Source organism: Hyperoodon ampullatus, assembly GCF_949752795.1.
Source record: "Hyperoodon ampullatus genome assembly, chromosome: 2".
Taxonomy (NCBI): Eukaryota; Metazoa; Chordata; class Mammalia; order Artiodactyla; family Ziphiidae; genus Hyperoodon; species Hyperoodon ampullatus.
The window spans coordinates 9,042,434-9,061,783 of NC_136915.1; the positions used below are offsets into that span (position 1 = coordinate 9,042,434).

Consider the following 19,350-nt stretch of genomic DNA (forward strand, 5'->3'; position numbering starts at 1 on the left):
GCGGAGCAGCCGGGCCCATGAGCCATGCATGGCCACTGAGCCTGCACGTCCGGAGCCTGTGCTCTGCAACGGGAGAGGCCACAGCAGTGAGAGGCCCGCGTACCGCAAAAAAAAACCCAAAAAAAGCAGGCTGTGGATGTCAGTTGCATTTGTCTATATGAGACCGAGCCTCTAACAGGCTTTGGTCGTTGGTGTCCAGAAAATCCTGGAGCATGTCAATAAGTAGCTGCAAATGGCAACAGTTCTTTTAAACTGCTCACCTTGCATCCCTGGAACACTCTTCAGTGACCCGGGAGAAGGCCAAGTCACTGGGGGGCTGTGCCCGAGTTAAAAGTGTGTAGAGAACGCACTTGAGGGTGTCTGTTGTTTTTACCTACAGTTTTCAAAATAGTTTAACAAATATTTTTTAAAAGTGAGGTTAGAATCAAATGCTTAGAGAACCCCTGAAACATCTCTACCAAATATGGTGGCTCAAATGCGTCACTTTCACACGCAAGAAGGAGATGCAGGGTCAGGGAGGGGGGTTGACGGCCAAGTTCTCCTGGGGGGTGGTTGTCTGGCTCACAGCCTGGCCTGAGCGTCATAATCCCTAGGCTTCATCAGAGCATCACTGATATTCCTGGCCCAGGATTCCCATCGGACCCCCTTCAGCCAGCACTGCTCCCACCTCCCACCCCCCTACCCGCCCCCTTCTCCCGTCCAACCCATCAGGCATCGGGTGAGCTGATCAGTAAAGGAGGAATTCAGGCCTCACTGTTGTCTGCCAGGCAGGTGGGCAGGAGCTCCCCTAGTCGCCCGGCCCCCAAATGCAAGGCCGTTGTGGGGAGGGGGGAGGGGGCTTAGGAATCAAAGCGAGCTCCGGGCTCCATCAACTGCCTTCATTTGCATTAACACTGCCTCCCCGCAGGCTTCTGGATGGAGACCACGCTGGCAGTTCAACTCTGCACAGTATGGGGACAGGATAAGGGCACGAGACAAGCCCCTTTCCCCTCCTTTGTCAGTTTCCTCTTCCCAGCTGCCTGGTCCCCCCTCTGGGGCCCTGACTGCTTTCACAGCAATGGCAGGAGGTTACGTGGGGGAGGTAGGCGACCCCCGACGAAGCTCAGTGGACCGGGCGATGGGATGCAGAGAGAACCCAGGCCTTGAGGTGGGGCTTTGTCACTCCCCAGTGGTGTCACCTTGTGTTTTACCCTCTCTGAGCCTGGGTTTCCTCATTTTGAAAATAATGGAGAACAACCTGCCCTGTGCAGGGCAATTGAGAGGATGCAATAAGAAACGGATGAAGTAAGCTTGTAAGAGCCTGGGCTTTCCAGCCGCTCAGGGAGTGGCAGCTCCTATGATGACGATTGCTCTTGTTCAGTTTAGTTTTTAAGGAGTCACTAGTAGATCTCTGTTGTGAGACGGCTGTCTCTGGGTTGTGGATGGTTCTCATGTCCCTCGACTGCCCTTGTCCCGGGCGACTGAAAGCTGTTGAGCGTCCCCAATCCTGGGGGAAAGCGACCCAGGCCCCAAAGAGCAGGCTTTATGCGCAAACCTCGGGCAGGACCATCCCAGGCTGATGGGGGTGGGGCACGTGGGGCACCTGCTGCCCCTTTTTTCCCCTGGCTGCTTGATGCTCTGGGAGGCAGCCTCCAGCTGGCTTCCAGACCGGCAGAGTGGATTGGAGCCCGCATCGCTGTGGATCCTTGGTGCGGCTTCTCTAGCAGCCCGCATTCCCTGAGTGGCTCTTTGCCAGGCTGGCATCTTGGCTGCTGGAATGTTCCAAGATTCAAGTACAAATGCTGTGGGCTTGGGGCCAGGGTTCCATGCGGTCTTCAGGACAAAGAGGTGCCAGCATCCCCAAGCCTCACTTAGCTCTCTCCTTCTCTCTCTCTCTCTCTCTCTGTCGCACACACACACAAACACGCACACCCTCCCTGGGAATTTTTTGTGATCTGCTCAGGTGTCAGTTTGATTCCATTCCGATCCGTAGTTATCAGTGCCTATTATTTGCAGGGTCTTGTAAATCTGACAGGGACAGAGGGGAAAGGGATCTTCCCCAGATCTTCTCAGGGACTTTATTTTATTTATTTATTTTAATATTTATTTACTTATCTGGCTGCGCCAGGTCTTAGTTGTGGCGTGCGGGATCTTTTAGCTGTGGCACGTGGGATGTAGTTCCCCGACCAGGGATCAAACCCGGGCCCCCTGCATTGAGAACATGGAGCCTTAACCTCTGGACCACCAGGGAAGTCCATAGTCAGGGACTTTAAAAAAGGCTGATTGCCCCAGCAGGAAATGAGCGGGCAGAGCTGTGCGAGAGCCCCCAGGGGGTAGTTTTCTGCCGGAAGTGACATTTGGGACGAGTCTCAGAGGATGGGCAGGATTTCCACAGAGAGAGAGATGGGGGTGAAGAGGAGAGGCTGTTCCGGGCAGAGGGAACAGCCTCAGCCAGAAGAGAGAGACAGGAAAGATGGGAGGTGCTCGAGGCCTAGGGCTTAGTCTCTATCGGCTGTGACGGGGAGGAAATAGAAATCAGGGCTGCAAAGTTAGGTTGGGGCCACATTATACGAGATCTTGAGTACCCAAGTGAGGAGTCTGTGGTTAAATGGGAAAGGGATAGGGAGCCATGGACAGTTTGGGGCAGGAGAGGGTCAGGATCTGAGTAGTTTGGCAGCAGTATGGGCTGGGCCCGGGGGCTGGATGGAGCTGATATCCATCCAGGAGAGGGATGGCCCCTCAGGTGCTTCAGCCTGCACACTGAAATCCCCCCTCCCTGCCCCAGGCTGGCTGCGTACATGATTTGTGGGGTGCAAAGGGTGGGAGGGAACAAAGATGGCACTGAAGTTGGGGTTCCTGGGTATGATGAACAGACCCATGGCCACTGGCAAGGGCTTGGTAAGAGGACTTCACTGGGAGAGATGGCAAGTATCCGTGATGCATGGGGGTGTAGGGTTGGGATGGGGCTGGGCTTCAGCTCCTGGCTCTGCAGGACCAGTGCCGAGGCTGGTCACCGAGCTCAGAGGCTGGCTCGGGGTCACTGATCGGCCTCATGTGTGTCCACAGGGACAGCACGCTGCCCATACACGCTGTGGGGCTGCCCACCCCTCACCCCTCAGCCAAGCCTCATCTGGTCCCTTGCCTGCACTTTTTGGGTGACCCGCCTTGCTCCTCTCTGCTCTCAAGGTGGAGGGATTCTGTTCACCGGGCCAGTGTCCCAAAGGGTCCCTGTTGATGGTGCTCTGTGGGTTTCTCCCAGGTTATCGATGTGATGTCCCCGCAGGACAGAAAGGCGGGGCTGGGTCAGGGCAGCATCCAACACAGACTCAGCCTTTCTCAGCCACGGGGAGGGGAGGGTGGAGCCTGGTAAATGCAGCCTGGCATCTGCCTGAGGCCTGGAAATAGGGTTTGAGGGCTCCCCGGGAGCAGAACAATGCTTGACTGACAGGCCTCTCAAAGGCCCCTCCTTCTCCCACCTGGCTGCCTCAGGAGTGCAGGCCTTGCCTGAGCACCGGCCTCCCGGGCCCTCATTATGGAAAGGCTGGAGCTGAGGCTGGTGGGCAGAGCCCAGGGCAGTAGAGGCCCTCACCTCCCAGGGGACCACTACATGCCAGCTGGGGGATGAAGGAACAGCAGGATAACAGGAGGCTGGTGACCAGGCGAGCTGGGGAGGAGCCGTTTCCCTCCCCCCAGACCCCTCACTCTTCCCAGAGTGGGTCAGCCTGTCCTCCCCACCCACTTCAAGGGCCCCTCACTCAGCGTTGGCTAGCGGTGAACCTGGGGTGGGATGGCCAGTGCGGGGGCTGCAGGAACGGAGGGGGCTGGAGGGAGAGACGCCAGCAGTCATCCCCAGGCCGCCAGCCTTTCCTCAGCCCTGGGCGATTACAAGGCTACAAATCACAAGGAAACGGTTGTGTAAGCACCTTTGTGAACCTAATGGAATATGCAGGGGGCCCAGGGAGGCCATAAAAATTCAATCAGCCTGGCTAACCTGGTGCCCAGCTCAGCTGGATGCAGTGAGGTTGGTATAGCGGGGAGGGCTATGGGGGAGGGGCCCCAGGGGGTGGGACACTCCCATTGTGCCCCAGCCACGAGTCTCCTGAGCCTTAGCTCCAAGTCCTTCTGCAGCATCCGGGGGTTCCGACTCGTCCTCTGGTGCAGAGTGGGGAGCAGTGAGGTCCCCTGAGGAGACATCACTTCTGGTGCAGAAAGATGGGCTGTCCCCAGTGTAGGTCAGAGGTAGCTCACCCCACCCTGCAGGGTCAGAGTCCAGCCTCCAAAGCTCCCCAGCCCCCGCAGGGACAGTGCCTGCCATGTCAGAACTGGAACTTGGAGGAAGAGAAAAGGCAAGGCCTGGGCTGTCCTGGGACAGCACGTGGGAGCTCAGAGCACAGGCATAGCAGTTGCATAAATGCCACATACTCCGTGTGACAGCCTCTCTGAGCCTTTATTTCCACTTCAGAAAATAATAGGCATTACTTCAGAGACTCGGTGAAAGGACCAAGTGATAGAAATTCACACCAAGCGCTGAACACGATTCTTACTTACAGCACGTGCTCAAATGCTATTATTCCATCTGTTTGAATGTAGGCTTTGAGTCAAGTCTCTGGGACTATCGGCCTATTTCTGAGCTTGGGGGGACTCAGCTCATTCCAGGGAACTTAGCCAAAGGTAGTGGTTTGTACAGAAAGAGGAATCTAGACTAATCTGGAACCTGGGCGCTTCTTAAACTATTGAAACCAGGGGTTCTCAGCTTCAGCACTGGGGTCTTTCTGGGCCAGTGATTCCCTGTCATGGGGGAGTCCTGAGCATTGTAGGGCGTTTAGCAGCATCCCTGGCCTCCACCCAGTAAAGTCAGTGGTGTTGCCTAGTTTTGACCACCAAAAATGTCTCCAGATGTTGCCAGATGTCACCTGGAGGGGTGAGGGGTCCAAGTCCCCGTCCATCCCTGTTGAGAAACACTAGGCTATAATAGTGTGGGTTAGGGGACTGGGGAGTGGGGCCGTGGAGGAGGAGGGCTGCCCCCTTAGAGTCCTGCTTTTCTTGCAGGGAAAAGCCCATGGCTGGGCCCACCACCCACGTTGCCCCCATGCTGTTCCTCGCCCTCCTCCTGCTACTGGAGCTGAGCCTGGCAGTCTCCCTGGGACCCGGAAGCTCTGCTCGGAACCTCCCGGAGAATCACATCGACCTCGCAGGCCCAGCACTGTGGACGCCCCAGACCAGCCACCACCGCCGGCAGGGCCTGGGCAAGAAGGAGCGTGGCCCAGGCACACCTGGCCGGGCCCAGGATGGGGCTGTGGTTGCCACCACCAGGCAGGCCTCCAGGCTGCCAGGGGCAGGGGGGCTGCTGCCTGGGCAGAATCCTGCAGGCCTGCTGCAGGACAAGGATCTGCTCCTGGGGCTGACACTGCCCTACCCCGAGAAGCAGAGCCGGTCTCCAGGGTCAGAGAGGGTGAAGAAACGAGGCAGGGAGCACAAGAGCCGTAAGGAGAGGTTGAAACTGCACAGAGGTAGCTGGAGGCCTGCGAGGGGGTGGGGCCCTGCAACAAAAGGGGGAGGGGGAGTGGGGGAGAGGGATCAGATCCAAATGGCCAAGGGGACTTCAGGGACAGGACAGGGAGGCCGGGGAGGGGGGGAAAGGGTGGGCAGAGGTGTCAATGGTGTGAGGTCCCTGGGAGGACATCCAGAGGCCCCAAAGGGGGCAGGTAGTGGACCCCCAGAGGAAGGGAGGGGTCTCACTGAAGTCAGAGGAACCTGGTATGAAGTGGACGCTGGGAAAGGCCTGGGCGTGGAGCATGGGAGGAAGAGAAGGACATGTGGCCATAGGAGGGAGCTCAGTCCTATCAATAGATCATCCTCCTAAATCAGAAAGTTCTACCTCGTATCTGACCTAAATCCATCCTACTGTAAGTCCTGAATAGAGATGGGACAGTTCGGTGCCCTCCAAGCCCATCACTTAATCAACTCCGAGGCACAGAGCAGAGGCCGAGAGCTTAGACTCTGAAGCCAGATCTGCCCCAGGTCTGATTCTGGTTCCACTACTTACTGGCAAGTCACCTTTCTGTGCCTCCGTTTCTGCAAAGTGAGTGTAATGGCCCCTTCTGCCCTCAGGGTAGATTCAGAGACGGCTTGCTATCTGAAGTACCCAGAATGGTGCCTGGCACTTGTCAGGGGCAATGGGCAGTGGTTGTTCCTAGTTAATTCTCAGCTTTCTCTCAGTGCTGAGTCAGTGTCCTCCGACCTGGACACGGCTGACCAAGGAGAGCGGTCACGTCCTTACTTCTCCTGCCTCTGCTCTGTGTGTTTGATGGGGTTTCTTCCTTGTCTTTCTGACCTCCCTTCAAGTTCCCTCCACGTTCCCAAATCCCCTGTGAGCCGAACCACCCACTGGTCCCAGCCTCCCCAGAACAAACATGTCCCAGCAGCCCCACCCAGCAGGCTCCTCCCCTGTCTCCCCTGGCCAGAGCCCAGGCAGGCAACCTCGGCTTCCAAGTCTCTACATGTGACATGACTGCCTCTAGGGGCAGACCGAGTGCCACAGGCATGGATGGGGGCGGGGGCTCTGCAGGAGGTGGGTGATGGAGCCTCAGCCCCACCTTCTCCTGCAAACAGCTGGGGCTTGCTTCCCTTCCAGGCCCGCTGAGACCCCCCAGGTGGACAGAACACAGGGGAGTGGGCCCAGCTTAGACTCTCAGCCTCCCGCCCCTGGGGATCACGTGTCAGGTGGGGTGGGGGCAGTGGCAGCCTTGACAGCAAGCAAGAAGGCATACACGGGGCGTGGACTCAGCCCAGCCCAGCTCCAGCCCCAGCTCCCGTGGACCAGCGGGGCGCTCCCACAAGAGTGGGTGAGTGGAGGTCTGGAGTCCAGGCCCAGGCCTGCTGACCAGCTGGAAGGTCTCAGCCTGATGGGGCCTCAGTTTCCTTCTGTAAAATGAATAGAGCAGTTTCAGTGGTCCCCGAGTCCCCTTCCTACACTCTGGGGTTCATCTCTGGATGGTGGGGAGGCCCCAACTGACCCAACCAACCTTAAAGTCAGATCTTGCCTGAGAAAAAGAGGCCAGGATGAGCCTGGGGCCTCTAGCTTTTCTCGAAGCCCCTTGGTTCCCGACCACCCCCCAGCCCTGCACACTCTCCCCTCTCACACTCATCCTACCCCATGCCCATATATCTTGGAAGGCAGCATCAGTGGTTAAAAGTATTGGTTTTGCAACAGATGGACCTGGGTTCGAACTCAGACTTTGATACTCACTAGCTGTGTGCTCTCAGGCAAGTTGCCTAACTTCTCTGTGTTTCAGTTTCCTTCCCTGTAGATGAGGCTGAAAGAGTACCTCCCTGCCAGAGCTCCTGCAAAGGTTAGGTGAAATAGTGCTTGTAAAGCAGGACCCAGCATACAACATGGTCCCAGCACGCAGCATGTACTCAATAAGCAGGGTCATTATCACCATGTAGGGAGCTCTCACCTCCCAGCCTTCTCAAAGGCCTCTGCCTCCCTGCAATGCCTCTCAGCGTCATCACGTGGCTCCCCTACTCAAACTTACTCTCCTCCAGGAAGCCTTCCGTGGTTAATCCTACTAAGTTCTATTCATTGCACTTACACTAATGGCTGCACCCAACCAACCCAGACTTGAACTTGCTGGAATGTTGCTTTAGAGCAAGAATCCTGGGCCATCTCCCCAGCAACACTGCAAATTCATCCAAGACTTTCCCCCTCATCCTGCCCCCAGACTCCTGCTTCCACCCCCGCAGGAGGGTGGGCAGCAGTGATGTCGGCTGAGCCAATAGCTTGTCATATGGTTCCTGCCGCCCCCCTGTTCGCAGCAGGAAATGTGGGTCCTGCTGTGGGCCTATACGGGGTGGTGGGTGGCAAGCAGATAAAGTTGCTGTGTTTCCTGCTCCTTGTCTCAGGCCGAGCCTTGGTCAGAGGTCCCAGCTCCCTGATGAAGAAGGTGGAGCTCTCAGAAGACCAGGCCCCGGATGCCGCGATGGAGGAATCCTCCACCAGCCTGGCCCCCACCATACTCTACCTCACCACCTCTAAGGCAGCACCTGCCACAGAAGAGTCCCTGATCCTGCCCGTCACATCCCTGTGGCCCCAGGTAAGGGGCCCGGGGTGGCCTCGGAGATGGAAGGGTCCTTGAGATGATGTCATGCAAACCCCTCTTAGTACATTTAGGGAGACTGAGGCACAGTGGCAGGAAGGAGCTGGTCCAGGCCAGCAGGGCTGGATGGAAGCCAGGTCTCCTGATGCCCATCCAGCCCAGCTCGGGCCAGTGGGCCCACTGGCCAGGGAGGGCTGCCACTGTCCAGGCAGTGGTCCTGGGGGCTCACTCTAGGGAATGCCAAGGAAGCAAGTGCCGGCTCAGCACACTGGTCTCTGCATCTAGAAGAGCAAGGCCTTTGGGGAAGAATTTTGTACATGCTGAAAAGTACAGAGAATAATAATCTTTCAAACCATGTCCCCATGATCCAGAATTAACAAGCTTTAGTTAACACTTTAACCCATCTGCTTCAGACCTTTAAAAAGGATATATGGAAGGGACTTCCCTGGCGGTCCAGTGGTTAAGACTCCACGCTTCCACTGCAGGGGCCGTGGGTTTGATCCCTGGTCGGGGAACTAAGATCCCACATGCCGCGTGGCACAGACAAAAAAAACAAGAACAGAAACAAAAAGATATACAGAGAGGAAGCAAGCCAGCAAACGTGGCAAATACACCAACCATTGGTGAGTCTAGATGGAGGGTATTTATTGTTGCAATTAACATGAGGTGCATCATTGCACCTCTTCTGGGGCTTTGAAATTTGTTTCAAAATAAAATCATTAAAAATGATCAAAAATAAATATATGTGTAGAAGAAATAAAACTTTTTCTTAGCAGTAGATCTTTCTTATTCTCTTTTTGGGTCTTGCACCCCCCTGAGATTCTGATAAGACTATGGGCCATTTCCGATGAATCCATGGTTACCCATGCTGTCGCAGGGCCCCTGAAGCCCATGTGTTGAGAACCCAGCCCTAGAAGGTGGGTTCACATCCTACTGTGGCCAGGGCTGTGAGTGGAACTGCTGGCCAGAATTTGCTGTGCCGAGACTGCTGGCGAGGGCTGTGAGTGGAACTGAGCCATGGCCGTGGCCTCAACAGTGCCACAGAGAGCTGATGACATCTGCAGGGGAGAGAATGGGCAGGGGAACAAGCAGCTGGGCTTCCTCCTGAGCGGATACAGCTGCCTTCTTCCGCCTCCCCCAGAGGGCCTGGTGGATCACTTGCCCGACTGCATTAGCTGCCTATAGGCACCGTCCCACATTGGGGGTGGCTGCTCTGGGCGGCCCTCTCAATGTCCCCGGGCTGGGATTGCAGCCTGTCCAGCCCAGGATGAGCTGGCCTCTGAGGAGCCCCTCCTTTGCTCTCTGGTCCTGGGGCCCCACGTTTCTTCTTTCACCTGTTGGGATCTTCAAGCTCCCTCCTCTCCACCCCCTTCTGCAGACTCATCCCAGGCCTGACGGGGAGGTGATGCCCACACTGGATATGGCCTTGTTTGACTGGACCGATTATGAAGACTTAAAGCCTGAGGTCTGGCCATCTACGAAGAAGAAAGGTATGTCTACCCACCCCGCCACCCCCGTGCTGGGCTCCCTCCCCCTCCCACCATCCATTGGGGTAGGGGCCTCGGTGACTCCATCCTGACCTACATATTTCCAAGGTGGGATGGGGGGCCTGGAGTCTATAATGGAACGGACACCTGAAATGGACTTGCTGATCTCAAGTGCTCATCGTGCGGCAAACGCTTTCCACGTAGCTACTCACTTAACCTTAAAAAAAAAAAAAAAAAAAAAAGAAGGGTCTGTTCTGCTGTTGATCCCACTTTAGAGAAGAGAAAACTGAGGCAGAGAGAGGTATTGTGTCTTATCCAAGCCACACTGTGGGAGTGGTGGTGTGAGCGCTCTTACCCTGGTGTTCTGTGCTTAATCTCTCTGCCCTGCCGAGCCTCAGCCTCTGACCACAGATCCTGTTTTCCCCAGAGAAACACCGGGGCAAACTCTCCAGTGATGGGAATGAAACATCACCGGCTGACGGGGAGCCCTGCGACCACCACCAGGACTGCCTGCCAGGTACCAAACCAGCATCGTGTTCAAGACCCTAGGCCGGGCGCTGGGGGATCTTGCGTGGGGATGGGGGCGGGTGTTCCCAGACACATGAGCAGGACCCTTGAGGGATGGTAAATAATAACAACCACGGCTACCACTTTACTGAGGGTTGCTGTCATACTTTGTTCTATTTAATCCTCACAGCAACCCAGAGAAAGAGACCCTGTCATTCCCCATCTTCAGGCGAGGAAATTGAGGCTCAGAGAGGCTAAGTGTTTCAGCCGAGGTCACACAGCTAGGAAGTGGCTCAAACCTGAGTCGGCCTGGTTCTGAACCGCTGCCCCACACTGCCTTCAATCATGATGACCCTTCTCTCGACTTCTCTCTCCTAACGTCCTTTTGGGCTTAATTCTGTCTTTGTCCCATCATGACACTGCTGGGCTTCTTGGGATACTTTGATGACATCCTGACCTGTTCAGCAGCTGAGTCCATTAAGACAGTCTGAAAACAGAGGCCTGGGTTTTTTTTGTTTTTTTGCGGTACGCGGGCCTCTCACTGTTGTGGCCTCTCCCGTTGCGGAGCACAGGCTCCGGACGCACGGGCTCAGCGGCCATGGCTCACGGGCCCAGCCGCTCCGCGGCATGTGGGATCTTGCCGGACCGGGGCACGAACCCACGTCCCCTGCATCGGCAGGCGGACTCTCAACCACTGCGCCACCAGGGAAGCCCCAGGCCTGGGGTTTTGATTGATGGTCTAAGCTGCTGGCCCTTGACTGGGTCAGTCGGAACTTCTGGGAAGACGATAGCGAGGGGGAGTTCGAAGGGCAGGAGTTTTCTGGGGGTGGGGGTTAGGGTAAGGCCTGTGAACAATAAAAGTGGAACGAAGGAGGAATGGACAGGAGACTGTGATGCAGTCGCCCGCCAGCAGGGAGCTCCAGAGCAAAGATTGCCTGTTAGAAGAGGCCCCTGCTGGGCAGATAGCCAGGCCCTGGCACCCCCACTGAGCCAGTCACTGCCTGGGCTGTTCTGCTCCGGAACAGTGTGACATTGGCTCAGGAGGCTCCTGCAGGTGTTAACAGCTGGAGGCTGGCAGCTAACTGCTCTCCTGGCCGATGGATGGCAAGTGCCTTCTGGAGGGAGGTCTGAGTTACACACCTCCACGATGCTCGTTAATTCAGTGACCAGAATATTCTACAAAACAGCAACCCAACAAGCCATTTGGCATCGGAGAAGCCAGACCGCCAGCTCCCTGAAAGGCTGTTTTCTTTCCAAACCACTGTTTTCACCCTGAGCAGAAAGAAAAGGCTCAAGTTTGGGCCAACTGAACAGTGGCTCTGAGAGTTGGCTCCATGGTGGGCGAGGCCGTGCCGAGGGCCTGCCTCTCGGGGGCTTCTGTTTCCCCATCTGTCCAAAGAGGACGTTGGCTCCATGATCACCGAGGCCCCTCCCAGCTCCGTGCTGACTTCACACCTGGCAGCCCCCAGCCGTTCCACCCAGGGGGGGATCCCACAGCGCCCTCGCTCCTCCCATGATCAATCAATTGCCCATCTGGGGCGTCTGGGGTCTCTGCCGCCCGCCCCCAGGGGCCTCGGCCGTGACATTTGTCGGTGGTTCCAGCTGGGAGCCTTGCGCACCAGATGGTCCATCCTGCCAGGGATGGCCCCACCATGGAGATGATGTATCTCCTGTCCAGTGGGAGCGTGTGCAGGGCACAGGGAGGGTCCGCTCGGCGTGGCTGACCGAGTGTGCTTTTGCTGTGTGGGCAGGGACCTGCTGCGACCTCCGGGAGCATCTCTGCACGCCCCACAACCGAGGCCTGAACAACAAATGCTTTGACGACTGCATGTGTGTGGAAGGTGAGCCCGATATCGGGGGGCTCCCTCGGTGCCGAGACCTCGCAACCTCCCTTTCTCCTCCAAGCCGGGGTGGGCAGAGAAGGGGGTGGGAGAATCCCTGGGGAGCTGAGGACACGAGCAGGAACAGCTTTGCTCGGTGCCTTCACAATCTGTGAACTCATTTAGTCTCGATTCCTGGCATCGTTGCTCAAATTTGCTTTTCTCACCTCTCGAAATACAAGCTGGCATCATCTGCCATGATCTGGAGGCAGGAGAGGGGAGGAGAAAGGAGAGTATCTTGTAAAAGAAGATCAAACCTGAGAAGCCTGGTGCTTTCACACCAGAATTCTATCCCAGGGGAGACATTCCAAGCGTGATAACAAGGGGTGGGGGGTGGATTTCCCAGCACTGTCCCAGGGAAGGATGCACTTGCCCGGCTGGCTCCCTCTTTAACTCCTCTGAGCTCCCACGTGGAGCGGTATGTGCCCTCCTGCCCAGGTGGGCCCAGGTGTACCGGGCTCTGTGCTAAGCCCTTTACCCATTATCTCCTTAATCCTCCCAACGATCCCAGGAAGGGAGCTATTGTTCTCCCCATTTTACCCAAAAGCAAACTGAGGCACAGAAAGGTTAAGCCACTTGCCCAAACCTACATAGCTAGAAAAGTGGGAGAACATTTTAAATTTTGTATTCTGAAAAATTTCAAACATATATTGAGTCGTCAGGATAGTATAATGGACCCCCATTTCCCGTCACCCAGCTTCAATAATTCTCACTCATGGCCAATCTGTGCTGTCTCCCGCTCCCCATCTGCTTCCCCCGTTGCAATAGGATTTTTTGAATCTTCTTTTTTGGCCACGCTGCACAGCATGCAGCATCTTACCCCGACCAGGGATCAAACCTGCGCCCCCTGCAGTGGGAGCGCAGAGTCTTAACCACTGGACTGCCAGGGAAGTCCCTGCAATAAGATTTTGAAGCAACTCCTGGAACTGTAGATATTTCATCTGTGAATATTTCAGTATCACATCTAAGAGATAAGTACTCTTTTAAAAACAAAATACCAAAAATGCACAATAATTACTCAGTGTCATCCCACATCCAGGGCTCACATTTCCTGAGTGAAGGGATTTGGTCTCAGTCCCTCTGTTGACCATTCTGAGATACATGCCCAATTTTTTCTCACATTAGCCTCAAAAATTATCTGCTGTGAGAGCAATAAAGCTGCTTAGGTCCAATTACTCATTCATCTAGTCTGTCAAGAAATATTTATTGAGTGCCTACTATGTGCTGGGTTCTGATAAGGACATTGGGATTCAGCGACAAAGAGAACCAGCAAGTTCTGCGCCCGTGGATTCCATTCTAGTGAGATGAGCAACAATAAGCAAATAAGTAGATGAGATGTCTTTAGAAAGGAATAGGGGCTGTAAAGAGAATAACCCAGACTGGGCTGATGAGGAGTCTGGGAGGTGTTTTAGAAAGGGTGGACAGGAGTGGACTGCAGAACCAGCCACCTGAAAATGAGGGGCGGGGGGATGGAGAGAGAGTCCTAGGCAAGCGGCAGAGCAAAGCCAAGGGCCTCGGGCAGGAATGAGGCTGGAATGTTTGAGGGCGCCTGGCACACAGTAGCCAATGGGGAAGGTGGCAGAAGGGGAAGTAGGAGAAGCTGGCGGGGAGGATCATGCAGGACTTTATAGAGTTATAATGGGAAGGTGTCGGCAGGTTTTAAGCAGGGGAGTGACCTGGTCTGACTTATGAGTGTAACAGCTCACTCTGGCTGCAGTACTGTTGGGGGCAGGAGTGGAGACACAGAGGACCAGCTGGGAGGTGAGGGCATGGAAGCATTCAGGGGTGGAGATGCTGGGGAGCTGCCTTCTGTTAGCCGTGTGCAGGGCTGGGGGCCCATTTCGCAGAGGAGGAGACAGAGGTGCAGAATGGCCCAGAGGGCGCTCTAGTCCAGGAAGCCCGGAATAGCGCCAGGGCCTCCAGATCCAGCCTGCCTAGGTGAGGGGGACATGGCCCGACTGAGTTCACACACCCAGCTGGTGCCCAGCTGGATGCTCACTGGGCAGCCCCTCTGCCCAGGAAGGCTTCCTTCCTTCCTCCCCAGGGCCTCAGGTAGGAGGGGGTAGCTTTTCAGGCATCCAAAAGATATGTATGCAGCCAAAACCCCGTCTGCTCGTTTCCCGTGGTCTCTCCCACCCTGGTCGGTCCCACCAAAATTCTTGCTTCCTCCGTGGAGACTCAGGCTCCAGAAAAATAAATTGAGTAGAAATGACAGCTCATTAAAGATGGTCCAGGAAGAGGTTGTCAGGAACCCTCTGAGGACCAAGAGTCCTGAGGACTTCTGAGAAATCCCAAAATGTTGAATTCAGGTTCCAGGGCTGCAGTCTAGGCCAGCCTGGATTCTGGAGGGTTCCAGAAGGGCTTCTGTGGCTACCAACCACTCCTGCTCATAATCCCCTGCCCCCCTCCTAAGTGTATTTTGTGTGGCCACAGGTCTGAAAGCTGTGATCCAGGTGTCAGTTCTAGACCCCAAAGCACAAACTTCACAGCAATTCCTTTATTCTCTTGACAGTGACATAAGCACATCTTAAGCAGGTGATGTCCTCCTCTCTCCCTGTGGTCACTCCTAACCTGAAATGTAGGGATTGCTCAGGCCACACCGAGCAATCTCTTCCCCTAACCCTCCCACCCCCAATCAGGAGGATGTGGCCTTAAATGAAAAACATGTCTACCCATGTATGTCAGGGGATGCCTGACATGTGGTTATGATAGAGCCACAGCCAGGAACCCCTCCCACTGGTGGGCCAGGAGGGCCACGACTACTTTAATTAGGGTGGTCAGGGAGGGTCCCTTTGGGACCTGAAGGCTGTGAAGGAGCCAGCTATGCCAAGAACTTCAGGAAGGCGTTTCTGGCTGTGAGAACAGTAAGTGCCAAGGCCCTGGGGCCAAAAATGAATGGGTTTACGAGGAAAAGCAAGAAAACTGGGTGTGGCTGGAGTTAGAGTGAGGAGGGGAGTGGGAGGTGAAGAGAGCAGACAGGAGGCAGGTCCAGGTCCCAGAGGGTCTTATAAGCCAGGGTAGGAAGTTTGGATCTCCTTTTGAGTACAATGGGGAGTCATGGGAGGTTTCATAGGGGAGGGCAGAATCTGCATCCCTTTAAAAAAAGGTTTTTAATGGACTATTTTTTAAGAGCAGTTTTAGGTTTACAGAAAGATTGCGCAAAAAATACAGAGTTCTCATATGCCCCCCAAACACACCGTTTCCCCTATTATCTTACTTTAGTGTGGTGCACTTTTTACAACTGATGAACCAATAGTGATACATTATTCACTAAAGTCCATAATTTATATTAGGGGTTCACTCTTTGTGTTGCACATTCTATGGGTTTTGACAAATGCATAGACATGTACCCACCGTTATAGTATCACACAGAATAGTTCCATGGCCCTAAATATCCCCTGTGCTCCATCTGTTCACTCTTCCCTTCTCCCTCTGTGATTCGCTTTTTTAAGCCCATTCAGGCTGCTCTGCAGGGGATGGGTTGGCTGTAGGACAGAAAAAAGAAGGGGGTGGTGGTGAGAGGATGCAGGGGGTTCCAGAGGGCGCGGAGGGGTCTGGCTGGTCGCATCCCTGACCCCCTTGCCTCTCTTCACCCAGGGCTGCGCTGCTACGTCAAATTCCACCGGAACCGCAGGGTCACCCGGAGAAAGGGGCGCTGCGTGGAGCCCGAAACGGCCAACGGCGACCAGGGATCTTTCATCAATGTCTAGCGGGCCGCGTGAGGCGCCTCCCCACCGGCCAGGGGACTGAGCGCGGGAGGTTTGGAGAAGCCGGGCAGTTTGTTTATAACTCGCGGTGGCAGATCAAATGGGGAGTCAGATGACTGAGGCTGCGGGCTCACACCCAGGACACTCAGCCCCAGGAGGGGAGCCCTGGGCGAACTGCCCCCCGCCCAGGAGCCGAGCAGCAGCACACCTGCAGCCACCACCCGGCCAGTGGGAGACCCACACCGCCAGCGCATCCCGGTGTCCGCGTTCTCCGCGATGGCAATGTCGAGAGCGCCCTCTACCGTCCGACCTCAGCACTGCAGTGGTTTCGAGTTTTAAAAGGAAGAGGTTTTCGAGCTGGAAAAGAATGGAAACTCCCTGAGAGATAGGGAAACCAAGGGCGGGAGACGAGTACGAGGCACCTCCTATGTACCAGGCACTGTGCTAAATGAGGGGCATACATTATCTCACTTGTCACATGGCCCTTTAAAGTAGGCATAGTCACCATTTTACAGGGGAGGAAACTGAGGAAAAGTTTTATGACTTGTCCAGGGTCCCACATCAATTCTCCTCAAACCTTCACCTGTGTAAGAATCCCCAGGGATCTGGTTAAAATGCAGATTCCAATTCAGTCGATTCTGCATTTCTAACAAGCTTCAGGGCATGCCAATGCTGCTGGACCCAAGACCCCACTGAAAGCACCAGGTCCTGGAGAGTCAGGGTGAAGCTGGCATCTGAACCTGGGTCCGACCAGCTCCAAGGCCCACGTCTTTGCTCCTCCACAACTAAGGACGCATTTCAGGTTCTCCACGGCTTTCGGTGAGAGAGACGTGTTCCCTGGTAGTTCCTTTCACTGTGGTGAAGGCTGGAATAACCGACTATTCTCTTCTTTCCCTGGACAAAGGTATATCATTTAAAAAACAAGAGAAAATGTGCATTAAGCACCTGCTTGCCTATAAGGCATGATTTGGGCAGATTGACCCCTGCCCTCTGGGAGCTGGTATTCTGGGACATGAAGTGTTTGGGGTAAACGGTAAAGCTCTTTCTTATGTCTATGGCCCTGCTCACCCCGTCCCGGGACATGCACTTTGGAGTTGCCTGAAACCTGCCACCCCAGGGGGGTTCTTTGACCTTTGTAGTTCACGTCCTTTGAGAATCGAATGCAAGCATGGACTCAAAAAGTACGCACATTGCCCGTGTGCACCCACTTTGCATACGTCTTAGCGGTTCCCAGGCCCCCCAGAGACCATCCCAGGACCCCCAGCCTACACTTCTGCAGCAGAGCCCACTGAGGAGTTGGGGCACCTCTCCTAACAGCCCCCCACAGGCCAGACTCATGATGCCTACCCCAAACACCTCTCTGAGCAGATGTGACTTAGTGGCCACCTCAGGAGAGCCACTTCAATCCCCCCACCTGACATCTCACTCCTGGCCAACCCTCAGGTCCAGGGCAAAGAAGGTTGCCAGCCTTCTCCATCCAGAGTCCTTGCTGGCCTGGACCCCAGCCGGGGGACCACGCCCACGAGATGCCAGGGCTGTTTACTCCACTGGGAAAATCAGTTGGGGTCAAGGGTCCGGCACCAAGGAAAGCAGACAGATCTAGGAGAAACCAAATACACTGGCTCTTTTCGCCCTATTCAAGTTCGACGGGCATGGGAATCTTGGGGAGAAGGGGAACTGCAAGAGATCAAAGCCGGCTACTTGTAAATTGAATCCACTGGCAGTTTTGTCTGTTTGAGACCAGACAAGGCCCACACTGTGTGCCTCACATGGAGTGGAAGATTCGAGATAGTGATAGAACCCTAGCAGGGGTGGCTGCAGGCGGGGAACCCAGAATTGCTTTTGTCTGGAGGGCAGCGGTTAGGCTAGCCCTGGGCCATCAACGATGGAAAACACAGAAGATCAGGACAAAGCTGAAAGGCCCCACAGAACTACCACTGACTACCAAGGGGGTTCCATAGCTAGAAACTCAAGGCCTATCTCTTTGCCCTAGCTACTTCCATTTTGCATTTGCAAAGGCAGGGTGGGTGGAATCCTCATAACTCCAGAGTCAGGGATCCCAAAGCCCGCTGTGTGCTTAACAAACCTCTCTACCAGGAAGTTCTTCCTTGGTCTATCTTAAATTTCTTTTGCTGGAACATAAGCCAATTTCCTCTAATCCAGGGTTCAACAAACTGTTACTGTAAAGGGCCAGATAAGTATTTTAGGCTGTGTTCCAATGAAATGGTTTATGGACACAGAATTTCATATAATTTTAACTTGTCACAGACCCATTATTCTTCTTTTGATTTTCTAAATTGCATTTTAAAATGTAAAAACCTCTCTTAACTTGCAGACTACACAAAAACAGGCCGTGGGTTGGATTTGGCCCCCGGACCACAGTTTGCAGATCCCTGCTCTAATCTGCTGGTCTCCACCTTGGCTGCACATTAGAACAGTCTGGGGAACTTTCAAAGGTACCGATGCCCGAGCCCACCTGCGAAGATGCTGGTTTAATTGGTCTGGGTTGTCTCTGGGCTTCATGCGTTTGCAAAGCGTCCAGGTGACTCTGATGTACACTGGGCCCGAGACCCTTCCCTCGCCCTGCTGACTGCACGGGTACAGCTGCCAACAAATGGCCTACTACACCGCTCACCACCTCGGTGACCTTAGGAAACTTAGTTAAGATCTCTGTGCCTTGATTTCTTTATCTGTAAAATAGGGATAATAAATCTTCCTTCATAGGGGTGCTGTGAGATGTAAACACAAAATCCTGGTAACATGCTTAGAACAGTGCCTGGCATATAATAAGCCCTCAGTGTTAGCTAACTTATTTTTAGGATGATTTTAGTAGGTGTTGTGTTTTTTGAGATAACAATCCGTCACGTACTCAGAGATCACCATTCAGGCTCCTTTCCCAAGGTGTGTCCCCTGGAACACGGGGGCCGTGAGATGCTCCATTAGGAGAGAGGGGATGGGGTTCTGGGTCAAAGAGGTTTGGAAAACTGCTCTGGGCTCAGCCCGAGGCAGAGCTGCAGGTGTCAGTGGCTTCGCAATAATAACAAGATCAGGACTTTCTAAAAATACCCACCCCACCCCGGGGCCGGGAAGAGCCGAGCTGGAGGCCAAGTGGAAACCAATAGCTGCAGGGACGGTCACCTGTGACCCCTGCATTCCTCCTGCGGGAGTCTTCCAGCCACTCCCCAGAGATACCCACCGTTCCCATGGGGCTGCCTTTCTGGGATTTGTCTGGTGATGCCAAGAGGGGCTCCTGAGCCTGCTGGGAATGAGTGAAAGGTCAGAGGACATGAAAGCCATGCCACATGGGAACGTGACAGCTTTACCTGCCCCTTGTGGAGTCACGGAGCCACAAGTCACCTCCCAAAGCCACGATCCTTTCCACCACTGAGAAGCTGCAAGTGGATGCTTACTTCAAGCCATATTCAACACATCCAATAAAATCTGATGTCAGGATGGTGGGCATCAGCTCCCTGGAAGGGGATCCGCTTTGCAGCTGGAGAGACAGCGAACATATATGCAACCTGCAAGGAACATGTTTATAAAACAACAGAACAGCAGGGAAAAAATACGTGCTAGAAGAGACAGCGGGAAGGGGCCGGAAGATCAAACCATTTAGGCTACTCATTGGGGGTTTCATGGGGTTGAAAGGTGCACCATGACCTTCAAGATGACCTTCACTCCTATGGGAGAC

The 19,350-nt window shown here is 54.7% G+C and overlaps 1 protein-coding gene across 2 annotated transcripts; it reads left to right on the forward strand.

Moving 5' to 3' along the window:
• Positions 1 to 5,038: 5,038 nt before the first annotated feature.
• Positions 5,039 to 15,662, forward strand: DRAXIN (dorsal inhibitory axon guidance protein; the record flags this gene model as incomplete). 2 transcript variants are annotated; one of them, XM_079698078.1, is made up of 6 exons in its annotated part: positions 5,039 to 5,489; positions 7,885 to 8,089; positions 9,468 to 9,568; positions 9,993 to 10,082; positions 11,824 to 11,913; positions 15,550 to 15,662. In XM_079698078.1, 6 exons carry the CDS (start codon positions 5,039 to 5,041, stop codon positions 15,660 to 15,662), a joined length of 1,050 nt encoding a protein of 349 aa, XP_079554204.1. The 2 variants fall into 2 exon arrangements, with proteins under 2 accessions (XP_079554204.1, XP_079554205.1); XM_079698079.1 differs by having other exon boundaries at positions 7,885 to 8,075; positions 9,457 to 9,568.
• Positions 15,663 to 19,350: the final 3,688 nt, after the last annotated feature.